We start from the raw sequence: 21,133 nt of genomic DNA, 5'->3' as shown, positions 1-21,133 counted from the left end.
ATATTTAATTTCTTAATGCACGAATGTGTTTCTTTATTGCATTGAGGAAAATCGCTATATTTTTATTTTTGCGAATTATCCTAGAAATATTTTTACACAAATATCTTACTTCTACAACTAGTAAATCTTTTTTTATGTAAAACTACTCTCACTGTCCTATTTTTTAATTTTTGCAATATTAATATATCTAATTTAAACATATATAATATAGTGTTGCACAATAGTTATAATGGGGTAATTTAATACTAATGTAGATTTTTTGTGTTTATACTTAAAATATTTTTCACTCTAGATAATATACCTATTTTTCTACTAATAATATTTTTATAACAATATTACGATTTAAAATAAATAAAAATCGAATGAAGCATATCCAAACCCAATTTTATCCAATAGTAGGGCACAAAAAACAATTATCCCTTCTCAGAAGTCAAAAATTCACGTCAAAAGCAATAAAATCGTGCCATCGCCATCGCAGTGGGATCGCTCGTTACCGAGCGATCCCACTGCGAAGGCGCCGGCACGATTTTATTGCTTTTGACGTGAATTTTTGACTTCTGAGAAGTGATAATTATTTTTGTACTCTCCTATTACCTAAAATTCGGTTTGAATATACTTTGACCAACACTCTTATATCAGTAATATCAGTAAACACCCCAAGTGTCAATCTTTTTTTTTCAAAGTTTCTCTGAATCGCTTAGAATGTATTGAGAAATAATGAAATTCTTTAATTATTTGATTACTACTTCTTTCATTACATTTTTATACAAGACAACGTCTTAATTGGTCTCATTTCTTCAACCCTTACTATTTTTTTTTCTTAGGTATATGTATATTAGTAGCAATCTTCAAAATATCGGGTATTTCTTTTTCGGAGAGTGCTTTATTTAATTAATAATGTAATTCCCATGTTTCCTTAATTATATATACATCCAATTCATCAGTACTAGTTCCTTTTTTTAATTTACAAATTATGTTATGAATTTCTTTTAAAGATACTGATTTAAATTCACAAAATTTTACATTTCTGTTTCATTATTGTATTGTACTAATCTATTTAACTGAATTATTAAATGCATCTCTTCTATACTCTTAATGTAGTATATATCATATGATTTACTTATTGTACCTTAAATAGTTTATTTATCTCATCGGTTATAATTATACCAATAATTAAATTATGTATGTTTCAATACGCGCCGGCTTACTGGAGTGCGGTTGTCACTCGCGACAGCCTAGGTAGGAGATCGACCCATATTTATTTTCTTATTCATTTTTTATTATTATTTTGTTTAGCTATTCCTAATGCTTTGACTGCCATATTTCTACATTGTTATTGATCATTTAAAACTTTATATTCTACTCGTTTTGTTTTTATTATTCAAACTATTTTATACGATTCAACTCCTCTGTTAAAATCATTTTTAACATCATCATTAAACTACATTTTTAACATCATTAAACCACAAAGTTATATTGCCTTTTTATCTTACTATATACAATATTCATATTAATATTGCTCCATATTATAATAACATCCACGTATCTATGATATATTCCAGTCACAATTTTCTTATTCTATTCTTAATTTGGTAAATTTTTTTTAATTATTTCATTATTTTTTTACCGTAATTAAATTATATTTTTCTCCTGGAGTTGTTTTCACTTTACATTGTACTATTTTACTATTGGTAAAAACTATGTACAGTCGGCCCTCGACTTTCGCACATAATTGGTTCCTGAAAATGTGTGCGAATGTTAAATGTACGAAAGTCAAGGGAAGTAAAAAAAATTGAAATTGTGTGTATTATAAAATATTTATTTATCAAGTAAATATAAGATGTTTAAGAGACACGTTTAAGTGGGGTTTGCGGGTGTTTCCTTTGAAAAGTTATCAAGAGTTAACTGTTTTCCACTATTCTTTTTCTTTTCTTCATATAGTATTTTATAACATGCTATGTTTTTATTGATCGCCTCACGCACTTGAGATATGCGTTCTCCATTGGGATCACAATCTTTCATAATATTTAAAAATTTGTCAAGGTGCGTGAAGGCTTCATTCATATTTTTCATTGTTAAAGAGTTTTCCAAAATAAACCTGTCTCATCTACATTAAATATTTGGCTATAGGAATATTTTACATCTTCAATAATTTTTGATAATTAGGAAATAAATTCTTTTGCAGCATCTTTATCCGCATCAGCCGATTCTCCAGTAAACTTAATATTATGAAAAGAATACCTCATTTTAAAATTGTAAAACCAACCGTTACTTGCTTGAAAAACCGTGTTAAAATATTTTTTTAATCTATCCTTCCAATCTTTGTGCAAACTAAGAGCTTTTGCTTGAATAATTGAAATACTCAGAGGGACATCTTTTTGATGTTGGTCATCGATCTACGATGATAAAGATTTTCCATTTCATCCATGTTTTTTTTTTTTGCTGTGTTTTTTGGAAACATATCATTAAAGATTGTGGAAATATATCTTTATTTTCCACAATTTTCAACGTATTCTTTAATAATATTTTTATTTTGCAAAATTGAACATATCGTAGACCTGTTTGTATCATACGAACGTCCGATTGAAGCAAAAGATTCACCGCTATCAATACTTTTTTTTTTAATTAAATTAAAAAAAAAAAATTTAATGTGCAAAATAGCGAATTGTGCGAAAGTCGAACGTTCGAAAGTCGAGAGCCGCCTATAAATCTATTTAACGTTATAAAACTAAATCTTATCCCATTTAAGTATGAAAATCCTCACTTATCTTATCCACAATTTTAACAGAACTCCGTTCTGAAATATTTATGAATTCCAATCACTATTTAGAGATCTACAATATGGGAATTTTTTCCACGATGAAAAGTTTTGGTTCAATCACTCGTGAGGTCATTATCCGCAACATTTGCGTCAATGTCCTCGCATGTTTGTTTTTTTTTAAAACAAGGTTTATGAATCTTCAATGAATAGTATAATTGCCGTAGTTATAGTCTTTTTATTAACCACAACCGATGATGTCATAGACCGTTTCGGTTATTATTTTCGACGTTTGCCAATTCAATTTGCGTTTAAAAGGCGCTTGACCGTGAATATCCGCATTGGGTGGTAATGTGTGTCAAGAAAATGACTTAGAGGTCTTCCGCAGCTTCCTCGTTTCGGGTGAAGATCTCTTATTCAAACAAACGCCTCATAGCAAACAATCAGATGTGTCAAAATCATAATAGTACAATTCTACAATACATCGAAGCTGACAATGACTTTGAAATGGTGATAGGAAGCATTTATAATTTTAATTCGAGTTTGAGGTGTAATTTTTTTTCTCAATAGAACAGACCAATGTATGTAATTCGCTCTTAGTCTCAAACAATAAAGGAATCGCGATTGTTGACACCACCCTTCAGTTTTTTAAAATGGTATTTTAAATGTATACTATTGCTTTTGCTGAACTTAATGTTTCTTATATACTTAAAGCCTTTTCATTGACGAGAGCGAAACATGCGCAAACATAATTATTTCATTCATAATGCGTAAGAGCAAAAAGGCCTTGAGTGTAGCGTGAATTGGAAAATCATTGACACGAGAGCGATCAAACACCATCGAATTGGTATACAAGGTTGAACTTGTTGGAAAATTGTTCAAACACTGGTGATTGTGATGTTTAACGCATTTTAATATTTATTTTCACGCACTGCGTCGGCTATTGGTTGTGGTGGTATTTGATTTCGTTTAACTTTTCAAGGACCAATACTCTTAATGACTTATAAGTCAACGATCGCTCAAAAGGTAGAAAATTGCGCAACGAGATGTACTATTAGCACATATTATTTTTTTAATTGCGAAAATAGCTCTCTTCAGATCGTAGTAGACAAGAACGAAATCGAGAGTTGTCGGTTCGCTTTCGTACGAATACCGGTATTGTAAATTAATAATAAAAAAATACGGCGAAAGGTTCATTCGAAGGGTACACGAGGGAAAGGATGTAAGTAATCCCTACTTGACCTCAAACAATATATATTTTTAGCAATAATAGTGGGTTGAGGTCACCAATGTTTAAGATTTATTTGCATTGGAAAAGTGAAATTATGTAAGAGCTCAAGATAAATTGTATCCATAAACGATATAGCCAAATAGACATGATCACTTATCAAGCGAATGTCGTGTTCGGTCTACTTTACACAATTTTATACCAAAATAATATATTAAACACTTTAAAAATCGTGACCCCGCTTGAACTATTAGTACATATTTTTACACCTGTTTGTAACGCATTTATAAGTTACTAGAATAATCTAGTACATATGTACTAGGGATTCTGAAGTCTCGGGATTTTTCGATTCCCGGGACTCGAGACCCAAATTTTTAAAGTCCCGGGAATTCCCGGGAGTCGAGACTTTGATTATTTTTCGTACAATCATGAAAAAAAATTATGTTAAAAAATAAGTTATTATTATTAACTTTAATTAACTTATTATTATTAACATTAATTAATTTATTATTATTAACTTATATTATTTGTGTTATAGGTACGATAGGTGAACATTTATTGATACAATTTAAAAACACTTTATTCGATATTTATTTAAATTTAATTTATTACAATTTTTTTAATCCAAATATTTATATCAATATTAAGTTAAAACCTTTACTTTTGTAAGGAAAAATATGTTTTTAAAAACACCAAGGCGTTTAATGATGAATCACATAGCCTGTTCCTGGTTTTTGTGGCAAATATTCCAGATGTAGAAAAAACTCTCTCGCTTTCTGTAGATGTTGGCTTAATTGTAAGCAATGATTTGAATAAAAGCTCTAGATTCGGAGTTCGCTTGATAGTTGAATCTAATATCTGAAACTCCTTTTTAAAGTTGAATTTTTTATTTCTAGTCGTTGAAATATTTTGGTGGTTCGTGCGACAGAGTTGTGTTGATTTCAAATATTTTTTTTAAAAGGAAATTAACAATAATTTCGGAAGTTAATAAAGTGGCATCTCGACGACTTAGAGCTTCAACTGCCAGTTTTATAGGAGTGAGTACTTCACAAATAGTTTCCAATACGTGAATGTTCGATTCATTCCAAATTTGGCCGATGCCAAGATCAATTAATGATTTTCTAATGCAATTTCGTAACTTTCAAAATTTCGAGATCATGGGTAATAAGGAATTCCACCTTGTCTTCATATCGAGACATAAATTAAGCTCGATATCAAATTCGCTCTTTACATATTTTTGTAAAATTGCACTTCGGAAAGTCTCGAGTCCCGGGTTATTAATTTTTAAATTCCCGGGACTCGAGACAGCAAAAAATCTTTGAATTCTCGGGAATAAATTCCCGGGTTGTCTCGACACAGAATCCCTAATATGTACATATAAGTAGTGATATTACTATATTATAATTATAATTACAATATATCACACAGTTAAGGTTTTCCTAGATTTTTCAAACAAATATCAGTTAATTCCTTGAGATTTTATTGGCTCAGCTATCTAGCATTCATTACAACAATATTACGACTTACAGTGAGTGAGTATCAAATGAAGCATATCTATAGAATATCGCAAAAATCCACGTCAAAAGCAATAAAATCGTGCCGTCGCCGTAGTAATGGGTACTAAGGATCGAAGTCTCTGTTTCGTATCGATTGAGTAACGATAATGATCGATAACGAACGATAATTTTTCATTATCGATTATCGTTCGATATCGCAAATGAACGATAATAAACTTTTCGATTATCGATCTCAAACGATAGTGATCGATAATGAACGATATCGTTTGTTTAAGCGATATTTGACGGGAAAGTACAAAATAGAACAATGCTAACCAATGGCGTGCGAAATTATGCGCCCTTTGACTTCACGTTTATGGCCGAACTAGTCCTGGTACTCGTACTAGAAAAAGTTAAAGATGTGAGTGAGGGACTTTCTGCTGATGATTCACTGTTTCTTATCTTGGAAAAGTGCTCGCTGCTGACACAACAACAAAAGAATTTCAGAAACACTGAATTTCAGAGACAAATGGAACGAGTTTTGCCGAAACCTAGTACTGAAGAGCACCATGTACGTATGGCCAATCAACTTTACCCGTATTATAAGGGATTACCTCTTACTCAGTTCAACAAGGAAGAGTCCACTCTAAGAAGATTTCTTGACTCACATCCATCGTCTCAAGAGGTTGAACAGGAAACTCCAACAAAGCAGCATATCGGACTGGCATCAACTCCTGCCCTCGACGACATGGATTTCATGGATCAGTTGGTGGCTGAAAAAGCTCAGCAGGAGACTCTGAATCGAACAAAATCGGCAGTGGAAAAGTAGTGGGACTCCTTCAAGATTTATCCCGGACCTTCATCTTATAAAATTGATGTATTGACCTGGTGGCAAGAATACAACGGGATCTTCCCGTTGTTGGCGGCTGAAGCCAGAAAATGACCAGAAAAGTGAACGAGTTTTTTCTGCTAGAGGAAACCTTGTAACATTTCAGAGTATAAGGTTTGACCCTTCAAATGTTGAGAAGGTCCTCTACATACAACTGAATCATAGCAGAGTCCGTATCACTAAATACAACATTGTAATTCTTATTGTTGAAGAATTACCTGTCGGAGAGAGGGATGATGAGGAGAGTGGACCAACATTTTTAAGTCCAAGAAGTCGTGCTGGTTCTGCATCCAGTGCAGCAAGTAAGGACTCCCGCAACACTGTGAATGTGACTCCAAGAAAAGCTCAAAGACAGTTACCGAAATCTTAAAAAAAGTATGCTCCAGATTCAGACTCAAAAGATGATATTGTCAGCATTGGTCCTTCAGAGACTATTAATGCAAATTACACAGAATCAGAGGCAGATACATAAACTGATTAAAGACTTATTTTGCTGTGAATGCAGCAATGCATCTTAAAAAGTGATTAAAATAAGGTGAATTTTTTGAAATTTTAATATTTGTGATTTTTTGGCTTTAAAGATAAAGTAATATTTTTATCATTTTAATTTATTACTGGTAATTTCAGATAATTTTGTAATAATAATAATTTAATAAAATTTTGTTAACAAATTTTTTTTTTATTACAAACGAAAGTTACAAAATTTATCGTTAATTTTTGAGGTTGTACAAAATTAAACAATATTTATAGTAATATTAAACGATATTATTTATATTAAACGATAATATCGATCAAACAAACAATTATCGATAATATATTTTTTTTTTCGTTTCGTATCGTTTCGTTCATTATCAATTCGAACATTTCACTCCTTAGTTGGTACACTAGAATCTAGACAATCTAGAGTTCATACTACGACTTTTATAATATAATTACAAATTAAATGAGGAACATATAAACCAAATTGTGCTCAATAGGAGAACGCAAAAAAATTATCCCTTCTCAGAATTCAAAAATCTACGCCAAAAGCAATAAAATCGTGCCGTCGCCGTAGTAGTACGTACGCTCGGTAATTTAGCGTTCATACTACGACTTTTATAATAATATTACAAATTAAATGAGGAACATATAAATGAATTTTTGCCCAATATGAGTACGCAAAAAACAATTAACTCATAGGTCAAAAATTCACGTCAAAAGCAATAAAATCGTGACGTCGCCGCAATAGTAGGTACGCTCAGTATTCTAGATTTCATACTACATTTTTTTAATAATATTATAAATGTGGAATGCACGTTAATCAAATATAAATTTAATTTAAAAAAAAAACGATTGTAACGAAATTATAAAAGTTGTCAATCCATATCTCTTGACCTAAAGACATTTTTAGATATGCATAATACCAGCGCAATGGAGCTGTGATAAGAGCCAATGCTTATAATTTGAAAGTCGCGGGTTCGAATCTCACTTGGATCAACTTTTTTTTTTAATTTTTAAAATTTTTATTTTAAATTATAATTACAATCAATCGCTTGAAAATAGATTTTCCTATATTTTTAATAATATAATCAAGTTGGCCCATCGATGGACTGTGTAACTTTTATTTAATATTACCATCCACCACTTGTTACATTTTTTGAAAGCTCCCAATGAATAAAAAGTTTCTACACACTTTTCTAATAGTTCACTACTGATACGTATCATTTTTTTCGCACGCAAAAAATCATAAAAACCGAAAGTTGTACGTCTTGAATCGTCAGCTGTCTATCTTTGATCGAAATTACATACGCACGCACTGAGTGGACTATTGCGACACCCTGCATGCTTTAGGCGTAATTCACGGTTTCCGGGCAATCTCCCGTAATCTATAATGTTATATAATCAAACTGAAAAGAATATGGTGCGGACCGTGAAAAAAAGCTAAGTTGCGCAACAGTACTTGATGCAACAGTATAATATCATGCGCCTGAAGGTCGGGTAATATTGCGGCGAGCACGTGGAGCTTTGATTTGACCGGCGTGAGCTAAAAGTTTAGAGATTTCCCCATTATATTAAATTATATTTTATCATGTATGCTTGAACTTTGGACTCACTATGTCATTTTTATTTATTTATTAAGCTTATATAGCTATTTTTATACACTAAATAAATTTGATCAAAACATAATTAAAAAATACTTTGATATTATAATTTATTTCTTAATGCATTGAAAGTGTTTCTTTAGTCCATTGGAAATATTATTATACAAATTTACACATCCGTACATTATTCCCCTGGCCGTACTCGTTTTCTTATACTTAACTAACCTAGTATTATATCTGTGTGCATCTTAATTTCTTATTAAATATTAATCAATCATACTTCTATAACTAGTAAATATATTTTTATTTAAAACTACTCTCATTGCTTTGTAATTTTTGCAAAATTTATTTATTTAATTTATTAAACATATCTAATATTGTTGCACAATAATACTGTTTCTCAATCAGATTGCCATTTATTTAGGTCCCAATAACATAATTTAGATGGTAAAAAAATGAATAATGTTATTGAAGTTAAAACATTTCTTTCTGAATATTTTAACTCACTTAGTAAAAACTTGCCCGATGGAGATTATTTCGTAGAATAATATTGTAAAATAAATTTGTTATTGGAAAAATACCTTTCCTTAAATAAAACGTCCTTTCTTTTAGAATTACACATGAAAAGTATAATATAATTTTTCTAGCACCTGTCAGATAAATTATCTTTTTACTGGTAAATATATATCTACCGGTGAAAATGTATTCCAATATGATTTTACTAAAATTACATATTTTAAAAAATATTTTCGGGATAGATTCGAGACTGTTTTTTTTTCTGAAAAGTTACTGGTTATTTTTTTATATAATTTGCTTTCAATAAGATTTATAGTATTTTATTAAATGACCCTTTCCACTTTCTCCTAAATGTCATCCCTGTTGTTCAAAATTTTCTGATCGATGGAAGAAATATGTATTTGTCGATGGAGATTATTTTGTAAAATAAGTTTGTTATTGCAAAAAATACTTTTGATTAAAAAAAGTCCTTTCTTCTGGGTACCCCTAAAATTTATATTTAATAAACATACAATTAATCAAATTATCTACAACTTCTTTAACATTATCACTTATGCAATATTTAATGTGTCGTCCGCAAACAGATGTATTTTACATTTTTTTATAATATTAATTATATAATTAATATATAATCTAAACAGCATTGGTCCTAATTTGGACGCCTGTGGTACATTGTGAGATATTATTTTCTCTTTGTAATACGCATAATTTATTTTAATTTTTTGCTTTCTCTTTTTTAAGTAATTATTAAATCATTTTAAAACTATTTCACTTATTTCTTCAACATTATTATTCTGTCTATTGTTTCGAAAGCTCTCTTGAAATCCAAGAAAACCGCTCCAATTATGTTGTTTGTTTCTTTGGACAACAATCAATTATTTATAACTACTTGTAATGCAGTTTCAGTTGAATGTTTTTCTCTGAATCTCGATTTTTGTTCACATAGAATGTTTTGATTACTACTTGCATGTTAATTGTTCTCATTTTTTATTTTAGGTATAGGTATAATAGTAGCAATCTTCATATTATAACGATTTAGTTAAGTACTTTATTTACTAAATAATGTAATTTGCATGTTTCCTTAATTATATTTACATTTAATTAATTAGTACTGGTTTTTTCAATTTACAAATTATGTTGTGAATTTTTTCTAAATGTACTGATTTAAATTCTTCATATTTTACATTAAATGTTGTCTAATTTATTAAACTGAGATATTGAATTCATAATCTATTTTTATGATCATATGATTAAATTAATATTATACGCGCCGGTTGTCACTCGCGACAACCTAAGTAGGAGATCGAGCCTAGTTTCAGTTCGCGCAGTGTAAGATCCGTATTGCTACTACTGAAAGAGCTGTTAAATGCACATATATAAAAATGTTTGGAAAGCGTCTACAGTTGCACATAGCAATCTCAAAATCGCGGAAACTCCAATTAAACAAACAGAACACGTGTGAAAAGTACACACAATGTTTGCGATTAAATTACCACCGTCTCATTGTATACTTTTATGTACTTGTCCGACAACCTTGGGTGCTTTGACGAGATGAGCTGTGTTAATCTGAAAGTTCAATCGGGCCTCAGTATTATGTTATGGCATGTTACGAAAAGGCCCGAGGGAACGAATTAAACGAGATGCACGAGGCGCATGATGACGGACGTGTTCCATCTTCATCTTCTTCAAAATACCTTATTGACGCTCCATGAGAAAGTATTTTTCCAAGATGCAACAAAGTTGGACAATGCTGCTACTTCACAGCGGAATGAAAGTTTACCGAAATCATACACTGCGGCCTTTGTTGCAAGATGCTTTATGACCTCGAATATGAAAGGTCATTATTCGACCAATTCAATGACAAAACGCTAGAACGGCCTTCTCGATACGTCCCGAAGAGGTAATCGCGATGGTATAAAAGCATATTTCGACAGTGATGTGACAGTGACGTTTTAATGCGTTTGAACTTTATCAGATAAGGTACTCTCTAGTCAAATTAGTGACTATAAACATACAAGTTTTACTGACCAAAAATGGAAGCTCAGCTTTTATCTATTGCAAACATCCTACTCTATCGGTCTCCTTATTATTAAGTCGTTATTCTTATTTGACATTAACCTTCCAATAATTTTAATAATAATTTGTAATTGTATTCCAGCATGTTTAGTTACATGCCAAGAAAATATGATAATTTTTTTTATCAAATATGTATTTTAGTGAAATTACCAATAATTCAAAATAGAGTTATCAATGCAAGTAACTGAGTCGTTTTTTGTTGCGTTGTTATCATTAAACAAGCAGTAGCAGCTCTTTAAGTTTAAAGATAACGCCACATTGGTCGATCGTGTGGTGTCTGTCAAAAAAACTTTTACTAATTTTATTTTTTTGTAACGGCGTTCCGTCAAAATAAATTGTTACTGAATACACGTGTGTAGCAATTGACAATCTGCGGAACAATTTATTTATTTATTTTTACGAAAATATGACGTCATTATTTTTAAGTGTAAAAGTGTAACCCCAAGTTTAAAAATAAAAGGAAATTCCGTTTACTTCTCAACCGCTGGTCCCACTAAAAAAGTCCAAAATGTTGGAGCTTCTGGAACTGAAACGACGATGAGAATGAAAATTTCCAAAGAATGGTCCAAAAATTCTGAAAAAAATAAGAAGCTACAATTTAGCCCACTTTGAAGGAAAAAATCAAACACAGAGAATCTGCTGCACACAAAGCAGCGTTAAAAATTATTTCTAAAGCCAAAAACATTTTTTTTAAATCTTGCGAAAAAGTAGTAACAACAAAAAAAATATAAGTGCATATAAAGTAGCAAAGAAAAATTAATCAAGTGAAATTTATCTACAATAACTGAATGGAATTGAAATTGCTAATAATATTCATTCAAGAGACGCATCTTGTGAATCATATATGTGATGAAATGATAAAAAAAAAACATGTTTTGGTGTACGCCCCTACTATTAGCTCTAAAGCACACGATATGGATATATGTTCGATGCACATATCATTAAATCCTATCAGTTAAACTGCTAATTCTGTTTTTTTAGATTAAGACCTTAGGGCCTTATAGCTTTAATTCTGCTTTTCCATCTTGTATCGCTAATGCTTGCACTACACTCTCTGGAAGCTGTCCAAACCGAAGTAAGTCGGCCGAAGTCGCCGACTTCCGAGTAGCGGCCACCCTGCCACAAATTTCATATGCCGTCCGGACGGCGGCCGTGAATGACGTCCGCACGGCGGCTGCTGTCACGTACAGCTGGTATATATGCGCGCGATCGAAAAATGTGCCAAATAATCGCAATTTTTAAATTGTCATATTATTAAAATTACGCTACTGATAATTATAAAAGTTTATGTGGGCACTCACCAATACAACATCAGTGAAAACTTTTCGGCCGTAAATATTCAATTTACGCAAAATCTTTGTCGGCTTTTGCAAAATGCCATAAGGCATAAAAATTATACTTCAGAATACGAACACCACATCTGTGACTATCCTAGAATTTGTCGCCATCGATTCTAAATAGGAATTCGTTATGGTGTGACATTTATATAAACCGATCTAGAAAAATACATAAGGATTTTTTTATCAAAATCAAGTACCACTAATTATTTTTTAATTATTTAATTTTATATGAAAAAAAATATAATAACGATATCTGTTAGAAGAATATAATTAATCCCTTTTGGTGTCCTAAAATATTCAAGGATGTCAGTAAGATCTGTTGAAGTCCTCGATAATCATGTGGTATTATAACTGAGCACGTGACCACGATGCAGCGCTCGTCATGCGTGTTGACCATAGGACGCCTACGCGCATACTGAAATTTAACCGAGTTACTCGTTCTATCTCAGTTTGCGAAAAACCATATCATTATCTCTCTTACTGTCGTCACTTAACACGCGAGTATCTCACCGCTCGCACTCGAAAGAGCAGCTCCGACTTCGGATCCTTTGACTTCAAGCCAAGCCAAGTTGACTGAATTACCCCCACTTTACCTCCCGTTCTCGGTAACCTCGGACAACTTCCAAGAGATTTTAAAGCGGGCAGAACCGAGCTCGACCGAAGTAACCCACTATATTCTCCTTGGCCAATTTTGGCCAACTTCCAGAGAGTATAGTGCAGGCATAAGACTTTTGAGAGTTAAATTTGAAATGTGTTTCTTATAAACTAACCATCGATATGTGAAAGCAGAAAAAAAAATTATATCACTCCTGAATAATTGAAAAAAGTCAAATATTTTTAAATTAGTCAAAATTAAAAAATGATTTAGGAAGTGATATTCATATATATAACCCCCTCCATAAGATATTTTGTTTTTCGCCCCTTTCAGTGGGATGGCCAATAACAAAAGGGTGACTGTCAAATCGAGTTTTTTTTAAACAAATTGGACGTATTATCTTTTCTCGAAGCATTTGCGATGGAAACCTTTAATAATTCTGATTCATGGCGTGTACTTCAATTTGATCTGATAAAAGTTTTCTCACTGTGGTGTCCTATTTTAATAAATAAGCACATATTTGTGTGTATATCACATGCCGAAACTCGCTTGGTCACTAGTAGTCTCCAATTCGAGTAATCGAGTACTCGATACTCGAGTATTTTTGTCTATTTTTCAAGTACTTGATAATCGAGTATTTTGAAAATTACTCGATTAATACTCGAAATTAAAAAAATTTGAAATATTTCAGAAACAAAAATAACTTTAACTCGGTTCGGTAAAGGTTAACGTCTTGCTTTTATTTGGCGTTTAAGCCTGAAGTCCCGAGCTAGAGCGGTTACTATCAGGTATAATTTTTTCATAGTTCCATAGTTGCATAGTTCCGGTCGTCGGCTATGTTAGTGGGTACGACGGAGAAATTTCTTTTGTGTTTTCTGTTCGACAGTCCCGACTTATCTAATTTATGGCAATGAACAATATGAAATATCAACAAAAAAAAAAATTAGGTTTTATGACTATGCAGTTGTAGCGTAAAGTGTTGTAAATTGTTTATACTGATCCCTCAGCTTAAAATATAAATCAAAACAATTGTGTGTTTTAAAGACATTTAAAGTAAAGTCAGTTCTTTGCGAACTGTTTAGCTCTAGAGTGAAAGGGATTCACCCAAATACATCTTCGAAGGATATAGATTTAAATTCTTCGCATTAATCAGAAGGTGTAGAATATTGTATATTGTTAAGAAAAAAAATCTATTCAAGAAGAATTACAAAATGCTATTTTGTCAATAGTCGAAGGAAATAAGAGAAAAGCAGAGAAGGGAATGAAAGAAGAGAACATAAAAAGAGAGTTCAAAAAATTTTATATCTATAAAAAGCGAACAGATATAAATTAGAAGCCTTATCCAACGCGTTAATGACAATAAGACCAACATCAACAGCAACGGAAAGGGTTTTTTCCATAACGGGAATAATAAAACCAAAGGTTAGCAGTAATATTAAATTCGAGACACTTTTTGCATTATTGTTCTTAAAAAGTATGTTCGTGAAGTTAAAATAATTGTAAAAATTAACATACTAAGTATTTTATTTATTTATTTATATGTGCACGAATTTGAATAATAGCTATTTTGGTACATTTGGTAAATACTCAAAAGTACTCGAGTACTCGAGTATTTTAAAATTTTAATATTCGATACTCGAGTAGTTGATGGTTCGAGTAATTGGAAACTCTAGTCACTAGCGCTTTATGATTTAATAGCCTAATTTGTATTTTTTATAAAAAAATTTAAACCTGCCGATTTAATCCCTCCACTGGGTGGTCCAATTGATTATTGTAATGGTAATTAAATTGAAAATCTTGAAATTGCTAGTCTCAAATTAACGGATTAACGTATAACTTTTAGAGAGCCTAATGACAGCTTACATAACCTCACAAAAAATGTGCCTCTAGTACTATTCTCTCTGTTTATATCTTAGAGGTCATTAATCTATTTACACATATACATAATCTAAAATGAAGAATACTCATCGCTGTTTGATTGACCGGTGTTAAAACAAACGCAGACATAGCGTTTTAAATCGCATAAGTCGCAAATTAAAAACGTACACGCAACAATTTCATCTATTCGTTTTCTACCCATTTAATTTTATTATGATCGTACCGATTTTTTATAATCTTTCTCTCATGATTATTCAACCGCGTATTAAAATCTCATTTCTCATCTCGGTAATTGACGGTGTTATTTTATTTTTAAATTAGAGCGTTATTTCTCTTTCGGTATCCAAAACCAAAACGGATCCGTTTGACGGATAATGGCCGCGTTTATGTTAAAAACCGGTGTTATCTTTTACAAATTAATTCGCCTTAATTCCATAGGTGTGTATATATACATATGTAGATGTTATTATTCACATGAGTGTATGTGTTCGAGAGAGAAAGTATCTCTAAATGAATTTAATGAAAAAGTTCCGTGACGAGGCGCTTTCATCGTTTTTTTTAAATAATATTTACACACGTTTTGGGCGAAATGTTGATATCGAAAAAAATGGCAGAATTATGGATAATGAGCGAAAATGGCGCAATGTGGGGGGAAATTGCATTTGAGCGATAGTTGAACGCTTACAGCTGTAATGCATGAGCACATTGTACGAGTGTTTGTTTGTAGATATGTATGTATATAAAATATTGTTGTCGAGTGTAATACCGGCTTTAGACCAGTCTGAGCAGGGAGAGTGAACATTCTTCGCTTTTACTTTCATTTCGGACGAAACGATGGACTGGGCTCGGTAGCTAAAAATTATTTTCACTCGTTATAAAACGCAAAAAGTTACTCCCCTCTTTTATTAAAAATCACACGGCTAATTGTGTATTGTTTGATTGTAAATTATTATACATAAACGAGAGTAATTTGTTGTATAAAAAAATCTGTGTAGGTTATTGAATAATAGAACAAAGGGTTTTTTATATCTGAAACGATATATAGGAACGTGATGTTTTCACTTTGTAAACATCGACTAAGTATTTGCCACAATTATTTCTTATTTTATGCTAATTACCGATGGAAGATATAATTTTATGACGTGATAAATTGCTGGAATTTTATTGTATTTTATATAAACCTGCTGAAATCTAACCACGCATAAAAATAATATTGTTGTATCTCATAAATCCAGACATTATAAATTTGGTTTATTTTTACATATTACAATATCCATAATTTTCCATTATTATTAACTAATATCGTATCCGTTACAAAGAATGCATAAAATAAGTAAACTATAATAAAAGTTTTCAATATGTATTATTATTAATTTTTAATACATAAATAGATTATTTTTAAATAATAAACTATTTTTTATTTATAAACTGCTTGAATATTGTTGTATTTTATAAAGTCAGGCAATTTAAATTAAAGAACAATGTAAACAAAATTAATGTTGATATATCAACGGAAAATAAATAAAATCAATATATATGTTTTTTTCAATACAAAATTCAATTTACTTAAAATACATAATTAAATTTAAAAAATATATAAATCTAGTCTTATATAATTATGAACTGATCGAACATTGTTGTATTTTATAAAAACGAGCTTTAATTATCTACCAAATTAGTTATGACTTGTAATGAAATAATGTTGTATTTTATAAAATCAGGCATTTTTTTTAAATACAGGCATAGTCTATGAATGTCGAATTAAAGAACAGCGTAAATAATTTACATAATTTTCTTATGATTATTAACTAACACTATCTGTTGATATGTCAACAGAGAATGTATAAAAACAATGTTAATTTATTTTTTCCAGTACATAATTTAATTTATTTAAAATACATATTTGAATTAAAAGAAATATCAATCTAGTTTTATTTAATTATGAACTGATCGAATATTGTTGCATTTTATAAAAACAGGCTTTAATTATCTTCCTAATAAATTATAACTTGTGATGATAATAATGTTGTATTTTATAAAATCAGACATATTCTATGAACAAGAAGGACACCAGAATAATTAAAAAATATAGTTTCGAATTAAAGAACAGCGTAAACAATTAACATATTTTTTTTATTATTATTAACTAATACCTATCTGTTGATATATCAACGGAGAATATATAAAATAAGTAAAATCAATGTTTATTTATTTTTTCCAATAGAAAATTTAATTTATTTAAAATACATATTTGTTGTATTTTATAAAAACGATATGTTGAATATTGTTGTATTTTATAAAAACGGACTTTAAAAATACGCCCAATCAATTATGACTTGTGACGATAATAATGTTGTATTTTATAAAATCCGGCCTTTTTTAATACAAGCAAAATATATGAACAAGAATAATTAATAAATAAAATCACAAATTAATGAACAGCGTAAACAATGTCCATATATTTTCTATTATTATTAACTAATACTATGTCTGTTGATATATCAACGGAAACAATATTTATTTATTGTTTCTAATGGAATTTTATTTTATTTTGTAATACATATTTGAATTTAAAAAAAATTAAATCTAGTCTGATCGAATATTATTGTATTTTTAAAAAAGCGGCTATTCATTACTTGCCTAATACAATATATTACGACTTGTGATAATAATAATGTTGTATTTTATAAAATCAGACATTTTTTTTTAAATACAGGCAAAATATATGAAAAATAAAAACATACATGAAATGTTGAATTATAGAACAGCGTAATATTTCATCCTTTTAATATTATTAGTAACTGTATCCGTTAATTTTTCAACGTAGAATGTATAGAATAAAATTAAACCAAAAGTTATCAATACTGATACAAAACATAATTTATTTATAACACAAATATAGATTTAAAAAATACTTGTATTTTATTAAAACAGGCTATTTAAAATCCGTGCAAGTGATTTTAACGCGTGATAATAATGTTGTTGTATTTTATAAAAGCAGGCAATATTTTTTACATTGATGCAAAAATATATATGAATTATATAAATTAAGTGTCGAATTAAATATCATACTAAATCTCTTCATTATTATTATTATCAACTAATATCGTATCCGTTGATTTTTCAACGGAGAATAATTTTTTTATATACATTATTAATACCAATGGAAAATAATATTTTTTTCTTATACATAAATAAATTTAACTAAACGAAAATTTTTGCATTTTATTAAAAAATGCTATTTAAAATCTCAAATAAAAATATTGTTGTATTTTAAAAAATCAGGCAATATTTTTTTTTTACATACATACATACATACAAGAAAAATGCAAAATTTAATAATAATTAAAGAATTGTTTTAAAGCAAAGTATACAAAAGTAGTCAAGATATTAACTAAGAAGTTTTTTAATAAAATTTAACTGCTAAAATATTATTAAATTTATAAAAACAAGCTATTTTTAATTTGCCATGTTTAATATGACGCATGAGAATAATGTTGTATTTTATAAAATTAGACAGTATTTTATTGTATGTGTATATGATATTTAATATTTCACTCGCAACCTTTACCTGAAATTAAATTTTTAAAAAATTTAAGCAAATAAAAAGTATTTAAATTTATTTTTTCACTGCGCAGCAACAAACACTGATTTCTTAAAAAAATATTTATACTTTTCTAGCAAACTTAATTGCACCTCAGCAATTAGTTCAATGTCAAATAAATTTCAATATATAATTGAATTAAAATAAAATAAGATTAGCCTATGTTGTACATAGTTCAAAACAATTACATGAAAAATTACTGAATTTGCATTAAAATATTCGTTCAAAGGTGACGCATGTAAAAAATAACATTATAGAAGAATCATAAATTTGCATTATGAAAAAAATAGCAGCCGTTTTTAATTAATGATTATTTTATTTGTAGGTAACAATGGCTGGCGATTTCATCTTGGCGGTCGCTTCGATGATGATATCTCGTCTCCGCAGCGACGACGTTTCCATCATTCTCAGTCAGGTATTACTCTAACTAACACGTCTCTGAATAATAATTACATCATTGTTAATTTTATTACTTAAATTATTTCAGGTTATTACTGATTTAGTTCAGGGTGAGTTTATGCAGTTAGGCAGCAAGGAGACTGAAAATGAACGATTCACTCATTATCTCACAAAGACGTACCGTAAGACAGCTTCGTTGATTGCAAACACTTTAAAAGCAGTAAGTGTTTTATGTTTTTAACAGTTAAAATGTAATTGTTAAGATATATATTGTATCTATGCATACATCTTTAGCCATTTAATAGTATTGCTTTATTTTTTTAATTTCAGATATCAGTTTTAGGAGGTGGCAATGAACAAATCTGCGAGTTGGCCTTCCAATACGGCAGATCGTTAGGTCTTGCATTCCAGCTGGTTGACGATTTCTTAGATTTTGTTTCTTCAGCGCAAGTTTTGGGAAAGCCGACAGCGGCCGATTTGAAACTAGGATTGGCTACGGCTCCAGTTTTGTTTGCATGTGAAAAAGTATGTATTTTCTAATTAATAAAATATGTATTAGTTAAAAATAAATAAATTTTAAGATGTATAATTGAACATGACGTTCATCTCTCGAGTTGAATGTTGTTAAGAACTGACTCAAATTTTGCGTTAATAATGTATTATATTATTTTTCAGTACCCAGAGTTGAATCCGATGATAATGAGACGGTTCCAAGAACCGGGAGATGTAGAGAAAGCGTTCGAACTGGTGCACAAATCTTGCGGATTGGAGCAAACGCGCTTCTTGGCGCGCAAACACTGCTTAGAAGCGACTCGGCTAGCCGCCGAATTGACCGACTCTCCTTACCAGAAGGGTCTGATCGTCGTTAGTGATCTTGTGCTCAATCGTATTAAATAATAATAAAGACTCGACCGATCTGTGAATTGACATTTTTTCAATAAAACGTTAATTCTAGTTCTGAATATTGCAGTGGTGCGAACGGTTTATTATTATATTATTTTTTAGTTTATATGTATATCTAGCCAATTTGTTTAAATCCGAAGTTCTTTAAGACTTCAAACATATTTCAATATACAATACATACGTATATTTATTATTTATGCAATATCGCACATAAAGCATTATATGTATACATTATTTTAATTGGTGTTTCATAATATAAATATGTAAATTTTGCTTTGTGTCATAGTTAACGTTTAACCACTCAATATGTACAGAATTAAAGTTATGTACAGCACAAAGTGTATTATAAAAGGATATATTTTATATGTATAACATAATATGTGTATATTGTTATATACATATTTAAAGAAAATTTATTAAGAGATAAAGTATTTAATGCTAGAAATTTTATTGATAGTTGTTTTATTCAAAATTATTAACTGTATGATATTCAGTGTATTATATGAAATTATTTTCTATTCGATAAATGTTAATTTGTTTTAAAGTAATTTTATAATATTCTGAAGGACGACAATATATGTAAATAGGGATTCCTCCGAGGGACCAAAAAGTGTATAAAGGCATAAAATATATGGTCTAGGAACGGATATTTTATTTTAAATATATTATTTTGTCGATTAACCAGATATTTTCTTTTAAAAATACTTTATAGAGTCAATTGATTTATAAAATACTTGGACAATATCAAGTGTTTTAGATGAAACGAAGAAATATACGAGATACTTAATTATTACTGAAAGTTTATTGTACCTCTGTTGATTTTTACCAAAAAGAGCTAACAATCAATTTTTTTATATATGCATATTCTAGTTTTATATATTATTTATTACATTATTAACATACGCATGTAGTATGTGTTCACTTATATAATGGGCCAAGAAAGACTGAAGGATGTAAAAGACATTCACTTTAGCAAGTTAAAAGTTTTTTTTTATTTACTTTTAAAATAAATAAATAAAAATATGTCGTCCTTCAGTCTTTCTTAGACCATCTTATAAACATAAATATTTTTATTAAGTTTAATGTAATAATTTTCTTGTCATTATGATAAGAGTTTAATTTGCTCATCTTTTTTAGAAGACTATATATTAAGTTTACATAATGATTTCTTTTATGTTTTGTTATTACGTTCGTTTATGTTTTTTTTTTTAATTCTGTGGTAGTTATGCGGTGTTTAGAAACTTAATTTTTTACGCAACATCTGAAAAACTGATTACACTTGAATTTTTATTTGAGATTTCGACTGAGAAAATGTGTACTGTATAAAATATCAGCGCCATATATACATTTTAATGTTACTATTTTATAAG

General features: G+C 29.7%; 1 protein-coding gene across 1 annotated transcript in view; it reads left to right on the top strand.

Annotated features, from left to right (window-relative positions):
- The window catches only part of qless (decaprenyl diphosphate synthase subunit 1 qless), a 120,240-nt gene extending 99,796 nt beyond the window's left edge, over positions 1 to 20,444 (top strand). Inside the window, exons 5-8 of the mRNA XM_088200588.1 lie at positions 18,787 to 18,876; positions 18,949 to 19,080; positions 19,191 to 19,385; positions 19,536 to 20,444. Coding sequence (XP_088056714.1) covers positions 18,787 to 18,876; positions 18,949 to 19,080; positions 19,191 to 19,385; positions 19,536 to 19,757 — 639 coding nt within the window. The 3' untranslated portion in view covers positions 19,758 to 20,444. The remainder of the gene's footprint in view (positions 1 to 18,786; positions 18,877 to 18,948; positions 19,081 to 19,190; positions 19,386 to 19,535) is intronic.
- The last annotated feature ends 689 nt before the right edge of the window (positions 20,445 to 21,133 follow it).

Source organism: Plectrocnemia conspersa, unplaced genomic scaffold (genome assembly GCF_051122295.1).
Source record: "Plectrocnemia conspersa isolate PC_06_02 unplaced genomic scaffold, ASM5112229v1 ptg000012l, whole genome shotgun sequence".
NCBI lineage: Eukaryota > Metazoa > Arthropoda > Insecta > Trichoptera > Polycentropodidae > Plectrocnemia > Plectrocnemia conspersa.
The sequence above is the reverse complement of the archived record's forward strand: the minus strand, read 5'-3'. Positions and strand labels throughout refer to the sequence as shown.